Source organism: Mugil cephalus, chromosome 15, assembly GCF_022458985.1.
Source record: "Mugil cephalus isolate CIBA_MC_2020 chromosome 15, CIBA_Mcephalus_1.1, whole genome shotgun sequence".
NCBI classification, from domain to species: domain Eukaryota; kingdom Metazoa; phylum Chordata; class Actinopteri; order Mugiliformes; family Mugilidae; genus Mugil; species Mugil cephalus.
In genome coordinates this window covers 3,482,078-3,507,286 of record NC_061784.1, presented here as the reverse complement: position 1 = coordinate 3,507,286, position 25,209 = coordinate 3,482,078, and the positions used below count along the sequence as shown (strand labels likewise).

General features: G+C 40.1%; 1 protein-coding gene across 2 annotated transcripts; it reads left to right on the top strand.

Moving 5' to 3' along the window:
• Positions 1-798: 798 nt before the first annotated feature.
• LOC125020803 (transcriptional regulator ATRX-like) lies at positions 799-25,107 on the top strand. Of its 2 annotated transcripts, none has more exons than XM_047606308.1 (35): positions 799-974; positions 2,668-2,774; positions 2,869-2,924; positions 4,800-4,828; positions 5,076-5,197; positions 5,504-5,614; positions 5,982-6,091; positions 6,936-7,003; positions 7,125-8,905; positions 9,620-9,680; positions 13,518-13,672; positions 13,845-14,003; positions 14,087-14,198; positions 14,896-14,980; positions 15,107-15,292; positions 15,439-15,583; positions 15,815-15,924; positions 16,189-16,332; positions 16,443-16,620; positions 16,715-16,852; positions 17,172-17,347; positions 17,434-17,551; positions 17,753-17,880; positions 17,959-18,032; positions 18,191-18,273; positions 18,360-18,513; positions 18,596-18,684; positions 18,775-18,880; positions 19,004-19,181; positions 21,513-21,704; positions 21,827-21,970; positions 22,087-22,158; positions 22,248-22,343; positions 24,315-24,443; positions 24,531-25,107. In XM_047606308.1, the coding sequence occupies exons 1-35, from the start codon at positions 955-957 to the stop codon at positions 24,621-24,623; spliced, it is 5,709 nt and encodes a 1,902-aa protein (XP_047462264.1). In that variant the 5' UTR covers positions 799-954; the 3' UTR covers positions 24,624-25,107. The 2 variants fall into 2 exon arrangements, with proteins under 2 accessions (XP_047462264.1, XP_047462263.1); XM_047606307.1 differs by having other exon boundaries at positions 15,104-15,292.
• The last annotated feature ends 102 nt before the right edge of the window (positions 25,108-25,209 follow it).

The window sequence follows — 25,209 nt, the reverse complement described above, 5'->3', positions numbered from 1 at the left end:
GTATTTATGTATTATTTGTTAATACTTTCTGTAACTCTATAATTCTATTTTTTGAAATGATAACAATAAACAATAGAGTGGTCTTGTGCATATTATAATATATAGTTTTATTGATCATATAGAAATATACTGTATATATGAGTATAGACTGTATGTTTTCTCACATCAGAGTATTATAGTTTAGCCATGACTGCTATATAGTACTATCAAATAAACAAAAGTAAAATAAATAATAAAATAAAATAAAATAAAATAAATAATTGAGAATAATTGGGACACAGGAAACACTGTAGAAATTAAAGGAAGGCCTAATATACTGACATGCATTTAACAAATCCCAATGTGAAGAAGGTTTGTTTAGTACTAGCACTCGCTGGTGTAGAGGAAAACGTGGAGGCACATAATTTGGCAAAGAATGCTGCTCATGAGGAAAAAATGCCAACAGTGAGGACTGCTGGGATACACTTTAGTCCGTGAAAGTGATGTGGCAGGATACACGAAACCAAACACATCTGTAAAATAAAAAAATAAAACCTTGTCATGTCATAATCAGCCTGGTGTTTGGACTTTTTGAGTTGAGGAGTGTGATTGGAAAACAGCCAGAATGCAGATATGATTGTGGAGAGTCAGAGACATCAAGGCATACACACATTATTATCCAGTAACTGTATTTAACGCTGTACACTTAACTGAAACTGGATCACTGTAAGAAAATGGGGACGAAATGCAGAATTTTACAGTAATAGTAGAACAGTAGAGGGCAGCATTACAGCGGCTACACTGTCTAACAAACGAAGAAGAAGCTCCGCCACTGACCACTCGTTTGTCTTAGACGGGCTATGAGCTTCTGATGAGATTTACGGGATGCGGACCACACATTTGAGTGATTATTCTGTTACTATGAAAATATAAGAAGTTGAACGACTTCGGTTGTTTTTTTTTCTCTTTCACGGCATGTCTGCAGCGATGCTGAGGTAAAAGCTATGGGTTGAAATGTGACGTTACTAACAGATATAACGGAGGGCTAAGTAGCTAACGGCTAAGCTAACTACTGGGATACCAGAGAGGACAATAATTGTTGTTATTTAAGCAATAACACAATTCTAACAACATTAAACACTGCTGTTCATGTCACGTGAAACTGAGAAACCCGTCCCAGAGGGTCTGGTCGCTATTTTCTTTGCTTACAACGGGTAAGCAGAACGTAACCTAGCTAACCTAGATCAAAGTACTCAGTTACCAGTAATCATTTATCCATGATGTATCCATGACTCATCATGTACATCTAATTAGATATAATATGATGCATAAAACAAAGAGAACTTGCTTAAGCTATATAGTTATTTGGAGGGATTTCTAATAATTTGTGTATCCAGTTATATTGCTCAGGGTGGACCAACAACAACAAACACTTAAGTTGTGACCGATGCAGATTAACTGAATTAAACAACCTTAGCTCAACTCATGTACCAACATCTTTATTTAACATCTAAGATAGAGAACTGTATCCCCTTTATGAATTTATTTATGTTGCATTACACAGTTTAGACTGAAGGTTAAATTTTCAGATGAGTTTAAATTTAAGGGTTGTTTTGGTCAGAGGTGTTCTACTAAATGTGGGCTGATTTAAATTGTTACAAGGCACTATAGAGGACTCTACTGCAGAAATAGCAAAAGTTGAATTTATTTTATTTTATTTATTTTTAATTCTCATTTTGGGTGCCTTTCTGGCACTCTAGGTCGCTGTACATTAAAACAAATAATAAAAATACAACAAAAACACATAAGTAAACAGAAAAAAAATGCAGATCAGAGGGAAGAAGCAAATTTGGTTAATGTTACGTAGGTGGAAATGTGCTGATGATGTGAGACTGGAAAGATAGAGTACTGTTAAGGATGGCACCCACTCTGACTCTTGAAACAGAGCAGTGGTTGATGTTGAGAGTGAAACTGTCACATTGACAGTTGACTTGACTTGACTTGTTGACAGTGTTGACTTAGACGTTGACCTCAGTTTTTTTGCTGTTTGATTTGAGAAAAAAAAAATTTCACCTATAAGGATAATATAGGTAGACATTCACCTACATCCTCTGCTATGTGGACCCTTCTGCCCTAATCTGGTATGGAGATTTCTTCCTTGGTTTAGTAAAATGTGATATGATCATATGGCCCATAACCACCACGTGAACCCAAATGTTAGGTATATACGTGTTCACATATTTTACACATTCTGAGACAACAAGTATAGCCTAAATACCGAATTTAACAACTCATTCTTACACTACACACTGTCACATTGAAGCTATTGTTTGATTATGTGTTAAGCTGTGTGACTACAGTTAAAGGAGTTTTGAAAAGTGCAGTCTTGTTGGTTTCATCACTTGTTACGTGAGGCTGAAAGATACTATTTTGTGAAACACGATCTTTCCAAACTGTAAGCTAAATGGGTATATAGCTTTCACTGTTATACAGTAAAAGAACGTCCTAGTTATTGAAGTGGATTTGAGTTAGTTTTTAATAGTCTCACATCATAAAAAATTGATTCTCACAAATTCACTTTGGTAATAAGTATATCCTATTTCTTAATCTTAATCAGGTTTGGAATCATTTATTAATTAGCCATCTTCCCAATCTTACATCAACAATGCTCTTTTCTCTTTGCTGTAGCACCTCGACCAGCAAGCTGAATGTATTGGTCAACAAGCTTCATGAATACTTGGCTAATTCAGCTGTTGAGGGCAGCAATGGCACACCAACATCCGAGGATGCTGATGGTACACATTTTAATCAATCTAATCATGAGTAAAGGAAACACTGTAATCATGTTTACATACTACAAACATATTTTTCCTCATCTTCTTTTCGCAGGTCTGACAGATATGACCCGTTTGATGGGAAAATCTGCGCATCATGCTTTGACAGAGGTAACTGAATTGTGGAGCATATCTTGGTGTGTTTGTTGCATGCCTCATGAACTTTAGTACACGGGTGCCACTAATGGTTCCACTATTCATTTGCAAACTTTGCTCACGTTGAAATGTCACTTCTTTCAGGTTAAAGTTTCAATTTGTGGACAGAAAATGCACTCAAAATGCACTTGATGTATCGGTCAAAGACAATCAGCAGTCTGAATTGAGTGATGTGTACACCTCACGTGGACCTGCTATATCATGTTACAGAGAGTTCCACACAGTTAGAGGTTGACCAAACGCTGGGATGAATAATGTAGAGGAAACTCATGACCCAGCCCATCTGTGCAATGCGTCTCGGTACAAAAATACCAGAAAGAGCACTGCCATTACCTGTGTTCCTTACGCTCGCAGTCTAGTTTTTAGCTGACATGAATGTAATATGATACAGTCTATTGCCCCCTTGGATTGAAAGCGTTTCCTCCGTGTTTTGCTGTCCTGTTAAGTGAACTTGTGCGGCAGACTTTGTCAAGTCGTACACAATACAAAATGACAAGGCAACATTTGACCAAACTAACGACTTTTGAGTACATTCTTCTTGTAGTGAGAACACACAATGTGGCAGACCGTCTACTCATTGTCTACCATTGTCTTGCATAAAGAGGTTATCAGCATTCATTCAGAATGAGTGTTTTTTATTGTCCTAGCCATATAATGGAGCATTTTCACAACCAATGATAATATGTGGGATGGGTGCCAATATAAGACCACAGTGTAAGACCCTAATGAAACCATGTATATTCTTTTGAAACCGTGTCTGAACTCCAAGGCTCAGGGGTAATCAGCCGATAAATAGCACAGCGATGACATTACTCTGTATGGACGCTTCCATAGTTTGAGTTAAAATATGAACTTTTAAGATGTACTTTGTGAGTAAACTCCATCACTCATTACATCATACACATCACACAATATGTCGGGCGCACACGCTACAATGTGTCACAACAAATTACGTTGGTATTTATTATTAAAAAAAAAAAAAAAAAAAAAATCACCACAAAATTGTGATCAAAGCATGTGTGCTGGCTCAAGACACGTAAGATGCAGGTGAGTGCACACAGATTTAAAACAGAAATACTGACCATCATTACAGGTTAATACCAGGTCTGAAAAAGGCCATAGTTTCTATGTTTCTAGTTTCTAGTTTTCTATAAATATGGCCAAAGTGTCCCTATTTCTTCGCATTCGTGGAACTGACACCAGTTTCTCGGGGATACGAGTATCTTGCAAGTTTGGAGCAGGAGTCAGCGCTGTAAGATCTGAGAATGGAGCCACACAGAGCCATGTTATTGATGACTCACCTAAAATTCTGCTTCTGCTCACTCGTGTTCATTTATTTTATCATTTATTTAATACTACGCCACGTCTACCAGTTACAAAGAAATGTTGGATTATAGACTGTGGTTATTTATTTGTTTCATTTTTCATACTCTCAAGGTCCTACACAAGTGCTTCACTGAGCCGTTGGCATGGCAACTGGTAGTCGTCAAGATGTCGCATCCTCTTCCCTTAGCGTCAAATAACTAACTTGCCAGAAAGATTGGCACATGAACATGCATCAGCATTATATAAACTACTTAAAATAACAGAAACTATCTAAGAAAAAAGTTTGACGTGTAGTTTAGTGTTATAGTTTCGCCCAAGTCCCATCCACGAACATTTGAATTTATGACTTATACTGCAGCCAGACACTGGGGGGAGCTCTACTTGATTGGGCTTCACTTTTGAGGAGCTATTCCATCAGTCATCTTTCCATACAGTCTATGGTTTAAACTCAAAACAGACATTGGCTGTCAGTAAGAATCAAACCAACAATGTCTTGTTTTGCAGGCTGGTGCTGATAGCAGATTCTCAAGGAGGTGAGTTTGCTGTTTGTTATAAAAGGCAGGCATTGATAAAGCACAATGGTATGAAGTACTCACAATTTAATGGCAATATTTAACTGGTAACTACTCAAAGCCCTTTATGCTATATGACTACATTACTGCTCAGAGTTTACCATGATAAACACTTTTTATGTCCCCACTCCTCCTGTTGCACTGTCCAGACTGAGAGATGTTGCTATTTCTGTGACTTACGTGTGTTTTGTTTTCTTTGATGTTGCAGAAAACCTTCAGTTGTCACAAAGCACTCCGGACTGGATGAATCTGGGGACTCAAATGCAAGTGAGGACTTGGATTTACCAGCCAGTGCAAATGGTCACTTTGATATCACAAGATTGCCTAAAGGTATGTCTGGTGCTTTTGCACAAAATATAATTATTTGCTTACAGATGTGTCCTGTGTTTCTGTTCTGCATTGTATATGAATTGGTGTGAAATTTACTGTGGAATCTTTCAGGGATGCTTCAGGCATTTTGATTAAATGTCTTTAGTCCGAAAGAGCATCTGTCTGCTTGTTTTGAGCATTAAGAGCTTCTAGTTAGATTGATAAAATATCAGTTGTGTATTTTACTAATTTTATGTTTCTCGAATTTTCACTTACATACGTAATAAGATAGGAATATTTGTGGATTTATTGGATTTTTTTCTACAGGCACTGTGCTGGTCAGGCCTGAAGCAGTTGACCTTGGAAGAGATGATTTCAGGGGTCCGGAGTTCCGCAAGTCCAATGTACTGCGGAAAGACTTTTCAAGAAGACGTGGAGGTCAGACAGTACTGCCATTAAATTTCTCTTATTTGCATGATTAACTGTAGTAGTACTTGTCAGGGGTCTTGTCCATTGATTTCTTTGCCTGAAAAAACAGTCCAGCAGACAAAGTAAGCTGAAAATCTTCCCTTTGTGTTTAAATGTGTAAATCTTGTGGGAGATACTGAACATTGGAAAATCTACTATTACTTTGCTTTCTTTCTTTACTTCTTTGCTTGGTCTTTATACCTTAGCAAGTAGTGTAGCTCATGTACACATTAAAATGCAAAGTGGATTTAAGTAAAGATCGAATAAAAAGACAGACAATCCAGCTAACCACATTTAGTAACATTTTGCTGTTAATAATGGTGTTGTTGTCTCCTAGGAGTTGAACCCATGCCAATTGTAAGTTGCACTGCTTGTGGCCGACAAGTTAACAACTTCCGGAAGGACTCCTTATATCGACATCCAGTTCTGAAAGTACTTATTTGCAAGGTGAGTCAGTTTTCCTTTATATTAAGAAGGTTAGTCTGATTCATTTTTTCCATTTTCTGTGACCTTTACAGTGCAGTCAGCACATGGCTCATAATATGGCAGGTCAATGGCATCACAAGTTCCTTTTTTATTTCTGTTTGCTTTGGGTGTGAGTCTTGACTTGCATTGATATAAACCATCCTCAGTAGACTAGCTGGCTGCACTTCAGATATACAAAACATAACCAACAAAAAAAAAAACACATGACTGAAAAGCATCTAAAAAACAACAACAACAACTGCTGTTCTGCTATCAACTATTATCAAAGATATTAATATAGTTATTAATATATTTGAATGTACAGTTTTGCTGCTTTGTCTGTGCTGTGGGCTCACAGCACAGACAAAGCACAAAGCACTGACAGTGGCAAAATGAGCAACGAGTTCACAGAAAAGATTTACTTTATACCCCCTATCTTCTCAAGGTCACATGTTCACTCCTCTCTAGCCCTTCTGCTAGGAAGGGCCCTTACAGAGATAACATGGCCTGAACTCAAAGCAGTAAAACAACAAGTGTAATATAAATGTCAATGGCAACTTACTTAGCACCTATGCACTGTTTCAAAGAAGTTACAGGCCTAAACTGTAAATCAGGGTTTGAACACAGAAAAACACATTCCAATGAGATGAGGATATGAGAGCAGGTGTTAGTGATGTGAGGTACAGTGTGATACAGAATTTTCCATTACGTCGTTGTATTTGATGGTAACTGTTGAGATATGATTTTAAACAATTCAAAGTACGCAGTATTAATGCTAGTAGTTTTGCAGTTTGTCTGAACTCTCTCCAATGTTTTGTTTTTTCAGTCTTGCTATAACTATTATTCAAGTGATGACATCAGTAAGGATGGAGACGGGATGGACGAGCAGTGCCGGTATGATTTGTTGTAAATTCAGTGTTGTAACTGAATTAAAAACAATTCAGTTTTATCAGCTGAATTTTTCTTTTTTCTTTTTTTTTTACAATTTGCCATCTCTTAATTATTCCTCTCACAGGTGGTGTGCCGAAGGAGGCAACCTGATCTGTTGTGACTTCTGTAGTAACGCTTTCTGCAAGAAATGTATTCTGAGGAATCTTGGAAGGAAGGAACTGTCCAGCATCTTGGAGAGCAAATGGTATTGCTACGTGTGTAGTCCAGAACCCCTTTTTGACCTGGTGATGGCTTGCGACAGTGTCCTGGACATGGAGCGCCTGTGGCGTCGGCAGCGCAAGAAGAATCGAGTAGGGCCAGAGAAATCGGAACTTTACGACATGTTGTCAAACTCCTCACAAAACCTACCTTTGGACAAATGGGATCACAGTGGTATGGATGGAAATGTAGTGTTCAACTATAACACACTGCAGATTTCCAAGGACATTACCAAGAAGGCCAAACATTTAGTGGACTCAGCTAACGCCTTAAACCAAACTTTTGTCAGTTTTCTTCATACTGTGACAACAAACAAACAAACACCTGGTGTTCGTAATCTTTATCTGAACTCTTTTTTGGCTGTAGTTAAAGGCTTACGAAAATCTCTGGCATTACTGGAGGAAAGCCTTAAGGAAGAATTCAGTGACTTGGATGTGTTGAGCACTTGGGAGAAGTTCTTAAGCAATGACGCACTTGTGACAGAAGCAGATGCGGAAGTGGATATCTCTGATGAAAAATGCTTGAGCAAATTGCAGAAGTTGGCAGGTGAACATCTGGATGAAAACGATTCGGACTCCAAGGGGTTTGTAGATGGGAGAAATCCACTCAAGTGCCCCAGGAAGGACATGGATTCCCTTGAAGCAAGTCAGGGAGAGCAAAAAAGTGGCCTTAAGTCTGCTGAAAGAAGGGTTGACATGTCTAAAAAGCTAGTGGTACAGCTTACACCTGTAGCTTTGAAACAGGGACAATCATCTGATCCCCCCATGATGGAGGTAGACCTCCACAAGAAAGATAGGAAATCAAAAGAAAAACATGCACCTGAAGATGTAGAAACAGGTGATGTAGGCACGAAAGCTGACAGCAAGCTGAGCAATAACAACTCAAGTGTGTCACTATTTCATGAAGATGAAAAAGGCCATAGACGGTCTCCTCGTGTGAAGACGACTCCTTTGCGTCGACCAAGTGATGTTACCACTAAAACGTCCCTTTCTGCAGAACACAGTGACAGTGACTCTGACCCTGAGGAAACATCCAACACTGCGCCTGCCAAAAACACTGAAGAAGAAGGTATGAGCAGAGCGAGGGATGACTCCGACTCAGATGAAGTCCCCGCTGCGCTGCTGGAGCGAGCAGCAATAACACAAAGCTCAGATGAAGCCCAGAGTGACGAGGACACTGGTAAAGTGTCACCGGCTAAAGTGGCCAAGAAATGTCTCTTTTGGCTCACTAAGAACACCCCAATGTCACCGGACAAGATCCGCCGAAAACGCAAGATACTGGAGCGCTCTAGCGACTCAGACTTGAGCAACAGAAGGGTAAAAGCCAGACAGGAAAGTGGGACAGATTCTTCTAGTGACGAACAAGACTCACAAAAGGAAATAAAACACTTAAATACGTTACGGACAATAGGGAAGCCTCACCTGGCCAAAAGAGAGGAGGAAGGCGTGGCTAGAAAGAAGGGTAGGATGCAAGCTGGGAAGTCTACGACTAAATCTTGTCATGCACCAATGGACTCTTCATCGTCGACGTCATCAAGTGAAGATGAACACAATGATGACTCTGGGAGTGACGGAAGTGATCAAAAGATGAAGCCAATCACAGAAGACGTGACCTTACTAGGAGCTGCAGCATTCCACCAATCATCGGGTAAGACTTACATTTGTCATTTAATATACAGTAGGCAATGGATAAATCAAAACCTATACCTTATTAACACCTTTAGGTATTGGATTGTATTACTTCATGAGCCCAAATGTAGTTACGTGTTGTTTCTTCAAAATGAAATGACTCGCACTTGTGACCAATGTGACATTAAACTCAATATTTGCTTAGATGTTTAGTTATTTTTGGTAATTTTATGTCTGCATATTTTCATTGAAAACTTGAACGTAGTTTCCAGTATTGTGACTAAAATTTAATGCGTGTGCAAAGCCTTTAAAATATTCTGTAGGCTTTAACTTACGAACCTACGGTATGTAACACTAACCAATGGAAATTAGTTTCTTGTTTCCCAGTTTTCTCCATATAGTACAGTTTACATTTTATCAGTGACCTGTGAGGTTGTTTTGAATTGTATGAATCTGAAAATCAGTGAACACTTAAGAAACAATAAAAGTCTTATTCTAGCAAAAATATCATTAAAAAGATTTAATCAGATATATAATCTGAAGTACAGCGTAGGCTGTCTTTGTCAATGAAGAAAGGAAAAATGGCTGATGCTTTCTAAGGAACCAAGAATGTTTGCACAGGTTGTGCCAGGGGAATTCATCAGTGCCAATTCACAGTTCACCCGTTCTTTGATAGTAACTCTATTTGCTTCAGAAAAGAAGTAATGAGTCCATTATGTGTTTGTGTTTGTAGGAGATGAGGAGCAGTCTGGGCCCTCGTGGGCAGCAGAAGACGACGACGATCCAGAAAATAGGTACGGTTCAAAACGCCCGGATGTAGAGTTCGTAAGGCACCCTAGATGTGGGAGAAAGGCTCCAACTTCAAATCCTGACCTGTGTGGCAGATCTAGCAAAACCCACGTCATTAGGACTCAGTTGCAGCCTATTCAAACAAGACCAAAACGTAGCTGCAGTCGAGCCCCAGAAGTCAAATACACATTCTAGAGATACACTGTGAGGCATCATGCTACTCGGAAGCTTGCTTAAAAAACTTTTGTGAATGATAAGCGACATACTCAGCTTGTCTATATATCACTGCGGGTGTTTGATATATGTGAAAGGCAGAGATAAATTTTCTTTTCATTTATTATCATTTCTTATATGATACTGTGTTCTACGGTATACTAAGCTGTTACCAAATGGTAAATCCCTTGCCATTGAGGAGAATTACACACTAAAGTTTATTTGGTCTTACACCTTAACCTGTTAATGCAACAAAAGTTTATTTTCAGTCAGAGTATTATAACATATTTGGAGAGTGTTGAGCTATTTCTGTTCTAAACTGTTGTCCACCATTCAGCAACTCTGTTACGTAATGGAATTTTGTTTTTTATTATTCAAGTATGAAGGGTGAAACCTGCCTACTACATTATCTGCACAATTTTATTTTTAAAACAGAATACGTTCTGCAGTATTTTTTTTTTTGCCTCTATACAATACTAACAGTGGATAACAGTGTTTTGTTTTTACATAGGGAGAACAAAGGTTGCTAAGTTGTACGTGTGTTTGTAACTTATGCTTCACCTCTTTTATTTTCTGCTGTTGCATTCATCCTAAAGGTTGAATTTTGAATAAAACATGTCTCTGTATATACACTTTAGATGGATTTTTTTCAGCTTTTTGAATTCGTTTAGATGCAAAATTATCACCCTCACCCATAACAGGGTTGGTTGAACAGTTTCTGAGCATGTTTTAAAAACACTGAATGCCTTAAGTGTTCATTCGTACCATTAGTTTAGGTGAGGCCATGAGAAAAGACATGCATTTGCCTTATTCAGTGTATTTATAGCTTCACTGATGTTCAGTCTTAAGTAAGAGTGATGTTCACGCCAGTTAATTAGTAGTTTAGTCCCCTTTAAATCCAAAGTCAGGGTATTTCCTGCAGATGTCCCCGGTTTGGAGAAGCATACACAAGTAGCACTGTGGAAGCCAAGCAACAAACTACTCTGGACGAGGTCACCAGCTGTATGTAGCTACTTAAAACAATAAGTAGCATCATTAGACCATCATCACTGTTTTCCCTTACTGGTAACCTTTAACAACGGGCATATGAATCCTTACAGTTTTCATTGCTCTCTTCAAATCCACCAGACTCCATTAACGAAACCTGTAATTTAACATCACACAACAGTTGCCAGTCTGCCTCAATCTCAAAGTGACACAGTAATTAATTCAAATCAAATTGTTGAAAAACCAACAACTCCTATGTGCTGTGGCAGAAAATGACACTTTGTTAAAAACTGTCTTTGAAGAGATGCAGTATAACGGCTCTCTTCATGGCGGCTGTGTTGGAAACAGCTGTCTGAAGGAAATGGCAATTTAGGTATTGTGTTCTATATGTAACATATTTGACCTGATGTTGATGCAGTATATTTTGCTGCTGACCTCGTCCACAGCAGTTTTTTGCTTTTCTTCTTCTTCTACCCGTCATCTACTGTAGCCAATATACTGACTATGGATAACAACCTCAAACAAATCTACTTAAAAGACACCACCTTATCAATTTAGGTATTTTCTGGCTATGGCCAAGGCTGTAATTCAGCTTTTTTTTTTTTTTTTTAATGTATTGATATCAATATAATTTTATTTTGCTATAAAAATGCTGTTATTCACTTTGAAAGCATAACACCCCATTCCAATGGAGGAGAAATATTTATTTACTTTTTGCTGCTCAATGCCAAATCCAGGGTAATGGCCCAGAATTTGTGCAGAAATATTAAAATATAAAATTGGAGGTCATGTGATATACTCTGACCTGGAGTGATCGACTGTCATGTGCATTTAGAAGTAACGGATTACAGTTTGGCCATTGGTGCCAAAACAGTCGTCTTATTATTTTCTCGACTTCTGTGGACAGTTGACTAGTTGTGCCAGGGAAAGCTTCCACTGAATGTGCAATTTGTGCCCTGCGAGCAATTTGAAATGCCGAAATGGGAAGACGGAAATATATTCAGTAGACATAATACATCCGTACTCAAAGCTGTAAAGGTTTCTTTACCGAGACAGTGTCCTGGTTCATCACCGTAATCTTCACACCGTACTTTTATTCGTTTGGCTGACTGTAGTCCTAAGTGTTCACTGAAGCCACATCAGTGTTTTTTTGTTTTTACGTTTTACCCCACTTTCTATATACAGAGTATACATTACTGCTGACCATTAAAGCTGACGAATTAGCGTTAACCATTAAAACCACACATGAAAGCAATTCTTCCAGGTCAGAGATTTAAATGTTAACATTGTATGTCTGAGAATTGAGAGTGGGCTGTGAAACAACAACTGTTTAAGTGCCTAAAAGCCACCAAATTTAGGTTACACCTTTAATGACATCCATGTTTGTTTCTCGTGTTTTTTTTTCCCAGGTCGGATTTCCTGACAGCACCGCACTGAGTGAGGTGCTGTTAGGCAACAGTCACTTAAATGTGGGATATTTTACCCAACTATGGGCGTCACGTTTTTTTTTTCCCCCTGTAAAGTCTGTTTTTATTTGTAGTTTTAGCACAGTTTTACTTCGTGAAAAATGGTCAGCAGAAATGTACAGTGTACGTTGTTTATAGTTAATGGCAAAACCATATAACGTTTTTTTTCCCCCTAATCTACATAGCATGTGGCATTGTGGAAACGGTAGTCGTCTTTTTGTCCTCTGACCTGTATTAATAACCTATTTTGGGGTCATGGTCTGTGCATGAAATCATGTTTATGCTGGATGAAGTAGACTAACTCCACCCACATGAGTAGATGTAGACAGGGTTCAAGAGCTAATTGTACATATTCATGCTTTTTTAAAACTCTATATTTACCCTTTTTAATCAGTCCAGTTTATCGTGAACGTCCTCACATGTTGGGCGCCTGTTTCTCAGTTTGAAATTTGATGCTTTACTGTTCAAAGTTCATTCTAAGTAAATGTCTATGTACAGACTTTGTTTGTAGCTTGCTATGCTTGTGTCCAGTGTTTTTCTTTTCAAGTCCTTTTAGAAGACATGGTTAATTAGACGGCAGTATCAGCATGTTGCATTCAGGTCAGCTTAAAAGACTTTCCTCATCATTAAGTGGAAAAAAGAAGGAATAAAATGTCCGTTGAACCGGAGTAGGCAAAAAAACTTTGATGGGGAGGAAAAAAAAAAGTGTCCCATAGGAGAACAAACTACGGAAGGAGAAGAAGGGAATTTCTTTCATTTATTTTTCTTTTCTGTGACAAATACTTGTTTGTTTTAATAAATTCTTACTCTTACAAAGTGTCTGTGTTTCATATTTTTCTGCTATCATCATGAATTTAATCCTATTCCTGTGTTGTGGCAGTTGACTTTATTTGGTCTTTATTTGACTGAATTATCAGGTCTAAACACAAATTTAAAATGTAGAGACACACCATGTGAATTGACTTGAAATGACTAAAGATATCTGATTATAGTTCTTTTTTAGTGCCAACAAAACGCCGTTGCCACCTCATCAACAATCAGTGCTTCTTGCAAAATATCACCCAGTTGTAATTTAATAGTTTTGTCTTCAAGTACAGCAATATCCATATACAGACAATGTTACTGATCTTGAAATGAACTTCAGGTGCCTTTTCCCTTTCTTCTACTTTTTAAAAGAATCGCTAAGAAAATGCTTTTGGCCCAAATTAAAGCCAACTACTCCTCGGGTGACGATATCTCTTCGGATGAGGAATCACGGGAGGAAGACTCTGAGGCGGAGTTCAGCAAGGAGGTCAAAGAAGGCAACGCGGATAATGGAACAGATGAAAACGGTAAGTGATTTTCTCTGTAAGGTACATGGCTTTTGCAGCGTTGTACAAGCAGAAATTTTTCACTTTTGGTCCTGGAGTAGGACGGAATGTGTATTGCCCTATTGTCAGGGGACTTTTTTGATGCTAGGTTGTAAAAGCGGAGAAATACTGATGGAATATACCTCTCCTGCAGGGGCAGATTTGTCTTCAGAATCATCCGACGCCACGGCTAGTCGGCCCGTCGCCAGCCATTATCTTCTCCGCCACAAACTCACTTTAGATAATCAGACATCCGGAGACACACCTAAGAGCGAACAAGAGCAAAAACGAGCCAGCAGAGAATGCAAGACCAGTAAGCACACCTGTGACATTAGAACCAAATCCTTCTGAACGGGAAATATTCACCGAGCTCTAACATCCGATTTTGATTTCAAGGTGATAGTGACAGTACTAACCTCAGTAATGAGTTTGGTGACGATGGTGAAGATGGGATGATGGAGGTGCTGAGTCTGTCGGAGGATGAAGCTAGTGAAGACGACTTTAAAAGGTAGATTTGTTTCAGCTGCCACTTTCTTTGAGTCAGAGTTTTGGACAATATATGCAGTTTTAACCATCAGGCTACACTGGCTCTACTGTAAACAAAAGTCAGTGTGTTTCCCTCTGTTACAAGATAAAAAATAGAGTAGATTATACTGTATGTTTATTGACTTAGATTGAAAAACAACAACACACAGTGGGCAGCTCGGTGATTGGTGATCACAAAGCAAATAATAATAGACACGATAGATCTATATAATGATGAGAGCATATGTAATATAGCTCTACATATGTAATAAGGTCTATACACTACATATCCACAAATTATTTCTCCTGGGGAAAACAAAAATAAACAATTTGCATGTAGAGTGTTCAGATGGTTTAACCTCATAAAACTAGCTTATTTAAATTTTGCTCAAGTGTTCTGAAGCTTTACATGGTGTAAAAATGTTCTATATATACCACATCCAGTGCACGTTTCTGAAATAGAAGCCAAGACTATAAACGATCAAGAAGTGATGGCACATCACACAAAACAGACTTTCATTGGGCACATTTATCTCTTGATACATGTATGTATATGATATGCATTTAATCCAGTAAAAACAATACATATAATTCAGATTATTCACATGACACGATTGCAGTCTTTCACATGATATATTATGTACACATACAAAAACATTTACTCTTTTTTCTTTTTAAAGCACCAGAAAGGCAAAGGATGCAGATCGTTCTGAAAAGAAGACATCGGTCACCTGCATTTGGTTGTCTGACTCCAGCGATGAAAAGGTAGCGGCTGATGTCACCTCTCCCTGTTTCTCCTTCTTACCTGTAACCTGCTCATCTTTAATACCTTGAATTGGACCATTGCGTCTGAGACGAGTAGTGCTCATACTGCTCGTTGTATTTTAGCAGAGCGATCAAGAGGATGCGGATAAGGAGGCCAGCGACAGTAAAGGAACACCCAAGGGACGCAGAAAGATCCGAAAAATCATTGGCGATGAAAGCCTCCGTGCTGAGACCCAGGAAGCCCTCAGGGAGGAGGAGGAGAGGTGCAAACGTTTGGCAAATAGGGATCAACAGATGGAGGATAGAAGAGAGGTACTGCAAATCAGCCATTAAGCTTTACTTTGATCATTTCTGCGAAAGATGTTATATGCCTCGTCGTGAATGATAATAATCACTGTGTTTTGTTACTGACAGTTGTACCTGTTAGGAAATGCCGTCTGACTGGGATTGTTTTGCAGATAATTGTGATACAAGATGAGCTGTCTCAAGTGGTGTGTCCCGTCACAACCAAGCTGATCCTGGATCAGGACGAGGAGACCAAGATGCCTCTTGTTCAGGTGCACAGGAACCTGGTGACGAAACTAAAGCCTCACCAAGTGGATGGTTAGTTTGTTTTTTAACATGCATTGTTGACGACAGTAGGTCCTGGTTACACTGACAGTATATTCGACCAATCCAGACACAGTGTCTGAAAGCTTCAAACGGTCTTTGATGTATAAAATGTCCCAATCCAACATGTGAACCAACCAGTGAACTGTTTTGGCTGATTTCAGTGAGAGCTTTGTGACATACCAGTGATACCGTTAATAACAATGTTCTTGTTTCTCCCAAAAGGCGTCCAGTTTATTTGGGACTCTTGCTGTGAGTCTGTGAAGAAGGCCAACTCTTCTCCAGGATCAGGCTGTATACTGGCACACTGCATGGGGTTAGGAAAGACTCTGCAGGTGAAGATATATACACATCCACCACACATTCAGTGTCCTTATCACAGGCAAATGTCAACAGATATATTAATCTGACTTTATAATAGCAAAGTGCTCCTTGAGCTATATGATTTTCTGTCTGTTTCCCCTCAACATTGTTCATTACGTATCTTTTTTTTTCAAATTTATTTATTTATTTATAGTTTTTACATTTCGTCATTTAGTCTTTAATTATTTGTCTTCCATTGTCAATAATTCTAAATTCACAGTTGTCTTATCTCACAGGTAGTTGCGTTCCTCCACACTGTGTTGCTGTCAACAAATCTGAGGTTCAAAACCGCCTTGGTCGTGTGTCCACTGAATACGATCCTTAACTGGCTCAGTGAGTTCAAGAAATGGCAAAGCAGCATGGGAGAAGATAAAGTGATGGTACGTACAGAAATTAAAATGTGTTTAATGGCAGGAGGCCAGTTATACAGTTGGTGCTTTAACTTATGTTCATTTGTTGCTATAGTTCAAATGCACACATATGTTAACAGGTTACAGAACTGACTTCAATAAGGCATCCCCATGAACGACTTAGAGCTCTGCAGAGGTGGCAGAAATTCGGAGGCGTCATGTTAATGGGTTACGAGATGTACCGCATCCTGTCACAGTGCCACAAAATCAAGGACGAGGTGTCAAAGGAAGAGTTCAAGAGAGCACTGGTGGATCCAGGTTCAGTGACTTTGTGGTGACATGCTGTTATTCAAGATTCTTCCTGTTTCATTCCTTTGCTCATTCAGGCTGTTGTTATTTCTTTGCTTTTCAGGTCCAGACTTTGTGGTTTGTGATGAGGGGCACATCCTTCGCAATGAGGCTTCCAATGTCTCCAAAGCTTTGAACGGCATCAAGACGCAAAGAAGAGTGGTGCTAACTGGAACACCGCTACAAAACAACCTTGTTGAGTGTAAGTCTTCACCACTACTCAGCTTCAAGTTACGTAGAACATAATTATAATTATGTAATTATAACATAATTAAACTTGATGCTATAAGACTGTAGTCCACAAACCAGTGTGTGACTTTGCTGTTGCAGTGTTGCAGTATTATTCAGTCTGGGGTAGTAACGTGCAGTCACGTCATCTCCACGTTGTCTTTCACGTTGTAAATTTGAAAATTGGTACTGTAAACTACATGAAATGTTACATTTTGAGCCACACTCAGTTTTTATTTAGAAATGTTTCCTTTGGAGATGAAACTGACCTGCTGTATTTCCCCCCCCCATAGACCACTGCATGGTCAATTTCATAAAGAAGAGTCTTCTGGGCTCACTGGGCGAATTCCGAAACCGCTTTATAAACCCCATACAGAACGGCCAGTGTGCTGACTCCACACCTAAAGACGTCAGAGTCATGAAAAAGCGAGCTCACATTCTTTATTCGGTGTTGGGGGGATGCGTGCAGGTAAAATAAAACTTCAGTCAAGGTTAAAAAAAAAATAAAAAATCTCCTGCTGTCTACATTATTTTCTTTTTCGTTCTTTCTTCTAGAGAAGAGATTACTCTGAGTTGACACAGTTTCTTCCTCCCAAACACGAGTATGTGCTGGCAGTTAGGATTTCACCGCTTCAGTACAAGTTATACCAGTACTACCTCAACCATATCACAGGTAACAGTCTGCCTCCACCTGTTTGAATGCAAAAGCACAGCAATCAACATATACATGAAAGTTAAAAACACCTGTTTTTGTGTGATTTCCCCAAGATATTTAATCCTGGTGGATGTATGACATTTACTACATTATCTGAAATATACTGTAATATGTTGCTGCTCAACCACGTGATGTAGATGCATGCATGTTTTTTTTCAGGTGTGAGCTCCATAACTTACAGATTAAAGAGGGCTGGAGCAAACCTGTTCAAGGACTTTCAAGTGCTCAGCCGAATTTGGACTCATCCATGGTGCCTTCAGCTCAGCTACATGAGCAAAGACAAGAAGGTACAAATATCACTTTGAATGTTTACTACTTGCTGGGTAGTCATGCAGTGCGCAATAAGTGTTTCTTTTTTCTTCCAGGGATGTTTTGAAAAGAAAAATACATCTAAAACAGCAGATTTGTTCAGAAATGCAGAAACCGCTGTGGCTGAGAGGTAAAGCCTGCAGCATTCATACTGAAACATGGCGATTAATTATCTCGTCATTATTACTCAGATTTCAGGAGGCTTCATGCACCTTTGGAGTGGCCTAGTTCAGCCAGTATTCCAATAATTATCATCGTTAACATTTTTTGTTTATTTTTTTGGCCTAGTGAACTGAAAGAGAACGAAGGGAATAACAATGACAACAGTGCCATGATTGCTGATGCAGCCAAAGTTTTCCCTGCAGTGGAAGGTAGTTGAACTCCGTGGGCAACTAATACTCCAGCCCTTTAGCTTACCAGCGATACTATAGTTTGTCCTGTTTCATGTTCTTTATAGGAGAGAACGCAGATGTCAGCTTGAGGTCTCAGATTGATGAGGGCTGGTACAAGAATCTTCTGTCCGACAGTGACGCCAAAATCCTGGAGCACTCGGGGAAGATGGTGCTCTTGTTTGAGATCCTCAGGATGGCTGAAGACCTGCAAGATAAAGTGTATGTTTCTTTTCTGACATGAGCCCATTTTTAACAGATGGTCAACAAATATGGTGACTAAAAAACATTTTTCTCTTCTTAGGCTTGTGTTCAGTCAGTCCTTGATCTCATTAAACCTGATCGAGGATTTCTTGAAGGCATCTCACCATGCCAGGGACCAATCATTTAAAGGTAACGCTCGGTTGACGGGAAAGGAGATAGTCATTTATTTAGAGAATGTTTTCATTGATGACATTGTTATTTTTGCTCTTGTTTTAACAGCGGGCAGCTGGATCAAAAATGTTGATTACTATCGTCTGGATGGTTCCACCAGCGCTGCGTTAAGGAAGAAATGGGCTGATCAGTTCAATAATAAAGCCAATGTCCGGTACAGAATGTTTGACTCTCACAGCTTTACATTGATTATACAGGAGTAAGACTTGGGCTGGATGTTTGACCGAGTCTCACTCAAATTTCCCATCTGACTGTATTTTAATGATCTTTATTTTAGTGGCCGATTGTTTCTCATCTCAACGAGAGCAGGCTCACTTGGTATCAACCTCGTGGCTGCAAACAGAGTCATCATCTTTGACGCTTCATGGAATCCCTCATATGACATACAGAGCATCTACAGAGTGTACCGCTTTGGGCAGCTCAAACAAGTGTTTGTGTACCGATTCTTGGCTCAGGTAAGTTCACCATCCGTCAATGATATCACCTAAAATGTGACTTGAGTTTGATAACTTTATGACGCTATATTCTTTGATTCTTATCTTTATTTTGTATATAATGTATGTTTTTAATAAGTCTTCTTGAGCTACACTTATTGAGCTCTTGAGCTCCAGCTAGGGAAACAAGAACATTCTGCTACATAAAGTTTATTTATTCTTCACCTCCACTGACTCCTCTCAGCGTGGAGGAGCAGCGGTTTTACTATCTTAGCAAGGGGTCATCCTACCTATACTCCCAGAGCACCCCCCACAGAATGCCCCTGGGGGCACGGCAAACTCCCATTTCCCCTCCAGCACCCTAGTTCCACGCCCGGGGTGAAAACCGTATTGTTCCTACTCGATCTGAGGTTCAACTATTGATCGGACCCTCTTTTCCAGCACCCTGGCGTAGACTTTCCCAGGGCGGCTGAAGAGGGTGATCCCCCTATAGTTGGAACACAACCTCTGGTCCCCTTTCTTAAAGATGGGAACCACCACCCTGGTCTGCCACTCCAGAGGCACTGCCCCCGATGACCATGCAATGTTGCAGAGGCGTGTCAACCAAGACAGCCCTACAACATCCAGAGCCTTGAGATACCCAGGGCAGATTTCATCCTCTCCTGGGGCTCCACCACCAAGTAGTTGCTTCACCACCTCAGCGACTTCTGCCCCAGAGATTGGATGGTCCAACCCCGGGCCCTCCAGCTCTGTTTCCCCTAAGGAATACATGTTGGTGGGATTGAGGAGTTCCTCAAAGCATTCCTTCCACCGCCTGACAATAGCCCCAGGTGATGTCAGCAGCTCCCCACCCCCACCAAAAACGGTGTGGGCAAGTTGTCGTCTTCCGCAGACAGTTTAGCCACCGTTTAGCTGCTTCCGGAGACCCACAGACCAACCATGCCCTGGCCCTGTAGGCCTTCTTCTTCCGCCTGATGGCTCCCTTCACCTCTGGTGTCCACCAGCAGGTCCGGGGGTTACCACCACAACCAGCATCAGCGACCTTGCGGCCGCAGCTCACAACAGCTGCCTCGACAATGGCGGAGCGGAACATGTCGGAGGTTGGAGTTAAAGACCATCTTGACAGGTTCTTCCGCCAGGCGTTCCCAGCAGACCCTCACTATTCATTTGGGCCTACCAGGTCTGCGCGGCGTCTTCCCCTGCCATCTGATCCGACTCACCACCAGGTGGTGATCAGTTGACAGCTCTGCTCCTCTCTTTACCCGAGTGTCCAGAAAATAGGGTCGCAGGTCTGATGATACAACTACAAAGTCAATCATCAACCTATGACCTAGGCTGTCATGGTGCCAAGAGCACCGATGAACAACCTTATGTTCGAACATGATGTTAGTTATGGATAGACTGCAACTTGCACAGTTGGACACACAAGTCCAATAACTGAACACCGCTCGGATTCAGATCAGGCAGACCGTTCCTCCCAGTATGGCCCCTCCAGGTCATGCTGTCATTGCCCAGGTGAGCATTGAACGGGCGGGAGCAGGAGGCAAAAAAACAAAACAAAAAACACTGCGGGATCAGGATGTAGCCTAGCGACAGGATGTCAACAAATGATGTTGAAAGGAAGCTCAAAGCAGGTATTTACAGCACTAAGACAAAGCAAGGCAAGTCCGACATTTGGAGAAACTTCTCAATTGTCTGTGACAAAGATGGAAACGAACTGGAATTGTTAGTTGTAACGAATGTCAAAAAAATACTAACTTAGTTTACAACGGACACAAGTCTGTATTATTATATTTATTATCTGGGTTGAGGCGACACACCTGCTCTGTTCTCCAGGAAAATGAAACAAACAACATATTGAATCTCTTTATTAATAGCCTATAAAATGAAGTGTTTTCTCCTGCGGGATGGGAGAAGATACAAAATCAATGCGTTTTTGTATTTCTATTTTTGTGCGGGCATAAATACTCAAAGTTTTGCGGGAGCAGGTGGGAGTGGACATACACATTGCGGGAGTGGGCAGGAGTGTAACACACATGTTGCAAGTGCGGGCAGTAATGGTCATTAATTCAGCAGGAGCAGACGGGAGCGAGATGAAAAAACAGTCCCGTGCAGGGCTCTACTCTGAACTGCTGTTCGGCGCGTATGCGCAAACAGTCAGGACCCGTTCCCCGACCTGAAGGCGCAGAGAAGCAACCCTTTCGTCCATCTTGGAGAACCCAGATGGACGAACTACTACTGATCCTACTGATAAATTGAAATTCATCAAGTTAATCAGTAGTATTAGTATATGAATGAGCTGGAACTTTGTAGTTACTATATGTTTATTACTGTGATAATTGTCATCTTCAGGGCACCATGGAGGAGAAGATCTATGACCGTCAGGTGACCAAGCAGTCTTTGTCCTTCCGAGTGGTGGATCAGCAGCAGATTGAGAGACATTTCACCCTTTCTGAACTCACTGAACTCTACATATTTGAGCCAGATCTGCTTGACGAACCAAACTCCAAGAAAAGCAAGAGACTCGCCTCTCTTTTGCCAAAGGTGATTTCACTGTCTTTTGTTTCAGGTTTCTACATTGTGAGACAGTCGTGTGTAGGAATTTCAAGGCATCAAAGGATAACACACGATAAATGATTGAATGACATTTATTCCCTGTTTCTCAGGATGATGTCCTAGCACAGCTATTAGAAACCTGTAAAAACCAGATAGTGTCATACCATGAGCATGAATCCCTGCTGGACCACAAACAAGAGGAAGAACTCAGTGAGGCAGAACGCAAAGATGCTTGGGCTGAGTATGAAGCTGAGGTAAACAGCTGTGCACTGCAAAGCAGGAGTTATCACATGCAGGACTCTCTCTAATCATACCTCATGGCTTAGACTTACATCATATTATTTCTGCTCGTGTCTGTGTTTTTCCTCAGTCACACTCAGCCAGCGTTCCAGTTGGCTCCATCCAGAAGACCTTGTATACAAAGACCAACGAAGAGCTAATCGTATGAATTCATATTACATAAAACATTGTCTTAGAACTACTGCGTGTGATGTTTGTGTATGTATGCGTTAAATGTAAATGTCTTTGCAGGAGATGCTTAACCAAACCAGAAAAAATGTGTCCGTGGCTTTCATGGATCTGCAGAAAATTAAGTTTTACCCTCTCGAGGCCTACGTGTTGCAAGTGGTGAGTCTTAAGTTGTTAATTGATGACAAACCAGAGCGTTACACTCACACAACCATGGCCTCCTCTATGCAAATCACACCAATATAGAGAGCTATCAAATTGCTTCTGAAAGTCAGAAGCTGTCAGGTGAGTGAATCTGTCAGATGTGTGAACTTAAAATAAATAAAACTGCTGGACAGAAAAGGAAGGCAACTACAGGAAGGTTTTGCTCACACAATTTCTGTGGTGCGTTGTTCCACTGTGCAGAGGTGAACCTTATCACAAAAGTCTAATGTCGGCAGAGCAACATCTAAATAACCTAGAAACGAGAGCTGTTGACCACGACCACCTTGCTAACTGTTTAACATGAGGGTAACAATGTTTTGCTTTGGTGTTGGCCAGCAGCCAGGAGCAGTAGAAACATTGCAAGAATGGGGGGAAGAATTGATTTCTCATACCGAATTCACTGACTTCTACAGGACTGTGGTCAAAAAAGACCTCAGTGTCTCCTAAGGGACATTGAGTGTACCATAAAACTGAACTGTTCTGGAGCAGTGGTAGAGATCCATTGGAGACAATAGATGTTAAAATATTCTACAGGGTCCCAGATGATGTGGAGGTTTATTTGCTTACAAAGCGTTAAACTGAGATGGGATCTGGGGAAGCACTGGGAGACGCATGTTAATGCCAGGTCTGACCACACCTAAAGATGGTCACTTGCAATCCAATAGTCCATATCGGATCTTGCAAGGCCATAGACTCCCTATGGCCTTGCATTAAGATCCGATATGGACTATTGGATTTTGCATGACATTATACCGTATAGTAACCACTAGGTTAACCCCTCTAGTCCGGTTTTATTCTGGCTGTTGGTGTGTTCACATGTTTGTGTGTATGTCGCGTGGAGCTCCATCCATTTAAAACAGAGCAGAGGAGAAGCAGAGTTACACAGAAATGAAGAAAATGAAATGAAGTATCTTTGCTTAAATTAGATCAGTACCCTCATTATTTATGAACAGAACATGGTCCAGATGTGTTCTATGGGAGATTCTGGACAATTCCATGCTCCCAACTTTGTAGGAACAGTTTGGGGACGGCCCCTTCATGTTCCAACATGACTGTGCACCATTGCACAAAGCAAGGTCCATAAAGCAAGGATGAGCGAGTTTGGTGTGGAAGAACTTGACTGGTCTGTAGAGAGTCCTGACCTCAAATCAGTAGAACCACTTTGGGATGAATTAGATGAAGACTGTGATCCAGACCTTCTCATCCAACATCAGTGTCTGACCTCACAAATGCACTTCTTTAAGAATGATCAAAAATTCCCATAAACGCTCCCAGAATAGTTGAAGCTGTTACAGCTGCAAATGGCTGCCTGATGTCATATTAAACCCTATGGATTAAGAATGAGATGTCACTTAAGTTCATATGTGTGTAAAGTCAGGTGCACGAATACTTCTGCCAATATAGTTTATTACAGTGTCCTTCACAGTCCCCTGACCAAAATAACAATAGACATCTGTGTGAAGACATTGGGCAAAAGTGTTGGTTGGTCACAAGTGTTTGTTAGCTATGAAGGTTTCTAAAAGCGAGATTCCAATGTACCGACTTGTGTCCAAACTATTGCACTTTACAATTACATTAAAAAGTTCCTTTATATTGTTTTTTTAGCAAGGATTTCCAAATTTTCTGATTCTCAGTTTTTGTTTTCATCTTATGTGATAATTTGACAAAGCCAAATTGACCTTTAGGAAACTGTGATCAGCCATTTTTTCCCACAATTTTACAGCCAAATCAGTTAATACTGGAAAATTAATTAATTTAATTTAATTACTGGCAGACAGTGCAACCACCATGATAAATGTATGTTTTCATATCAGTCTGCTTTATAGCAGTGGAGTTGTTAAAATGCATCACACCTCATAACATAGCAAATAATTGAAGTCTATTTAATCTGACATGTAAACATTAATTTCTTGGTTTCCGCCACAGCGTCAACAGTATCCTGATCTGTCTGAGGAGCTGGTAAAAAGCAAAGCTGAGGACTGGAAACAATATGATGAGAAGAGGAAGGGACACTCACAGCTTGTTTACAGAGACACTCTTACAAAGCAGCAAACAGTAAGTCATTAAGTGAGAGTAATCATGTGTGGACATACAGCACATGTACAAACAGTCATTCTCAAGTTCCATTGTTTCCCTCCATAGCTCACCCTCAGCATTCAGGCCATACTGAACAGCCGAAGAAGTCAAGAGAATCAGATGGCTGCCACTGCTGTGAACCAGGCTGGACAGATTTGATCAGTCGTGCCTCAGTGTGATGTTTTTGTTCTTCACCGCTATGATACTGAATGTAGTATGTGGTCTTTCCATATGTGTAAAACATATGGAAAGACCGCACTGAGCTTTCTTAGACAGGAAGCAATGTTTCATGTGTTAAGTTGTAGTGATATAAAGGAGCACAGCTTAGTTTAAATAATACTTTCAGCTTTTTAACTGATGCATTTTACAAACGCACTGTAATATTGGTTATTATTTTGCTGCTTCATACCAAAAATGGTTAACATGCTTGAAAGATACTGTATATGCCTTACTGTGTAACTTTAATAATTGTTTGTTGTTCTTATTCTTTAATGTTTTCCTGTACTAAATCGACTAAATTAGTAATGACTTTTTCACACTGGTGCCTTCATTTAATTGAAGTAGTTGAGATAGAAGAGAGTTGTGGTGCAGATATCATGTGCAACAAATAAAAAGAAATAGGGACCCGATGCCCTTACTGTAATATCCGCTTTGTGTTGTTCTTATGTGAACCATTTTCAAGAATGTTTAGATTTACAGTTTGGTCAGTGTGTGCTGCACTAACATTCTTGATTGCATGCACATG

Bases quoted from the DNA above. Each gene is read 5' to 3' on its own strand.
- LOC125020803 (XM_047606307.1), top strand. From the start codon at position 955: ATGTCTGCAGCGATGCTGAG. The intron at 5,615-5,981 runs GTCAGACAGTAC...GTTGTCTCCTAG, and splicing joins CTTTTCAAGAAGACGTGGAG to GAGTTGAACCCATGCCAATT. The intron at 18,033-18,190 runs GTAAAGCCTGCA...TTTTTGGCCTAG, and splicing joins GAAACCGCTGTGGCTGAGAG to TGAACTGAAAGAGAACGAAG.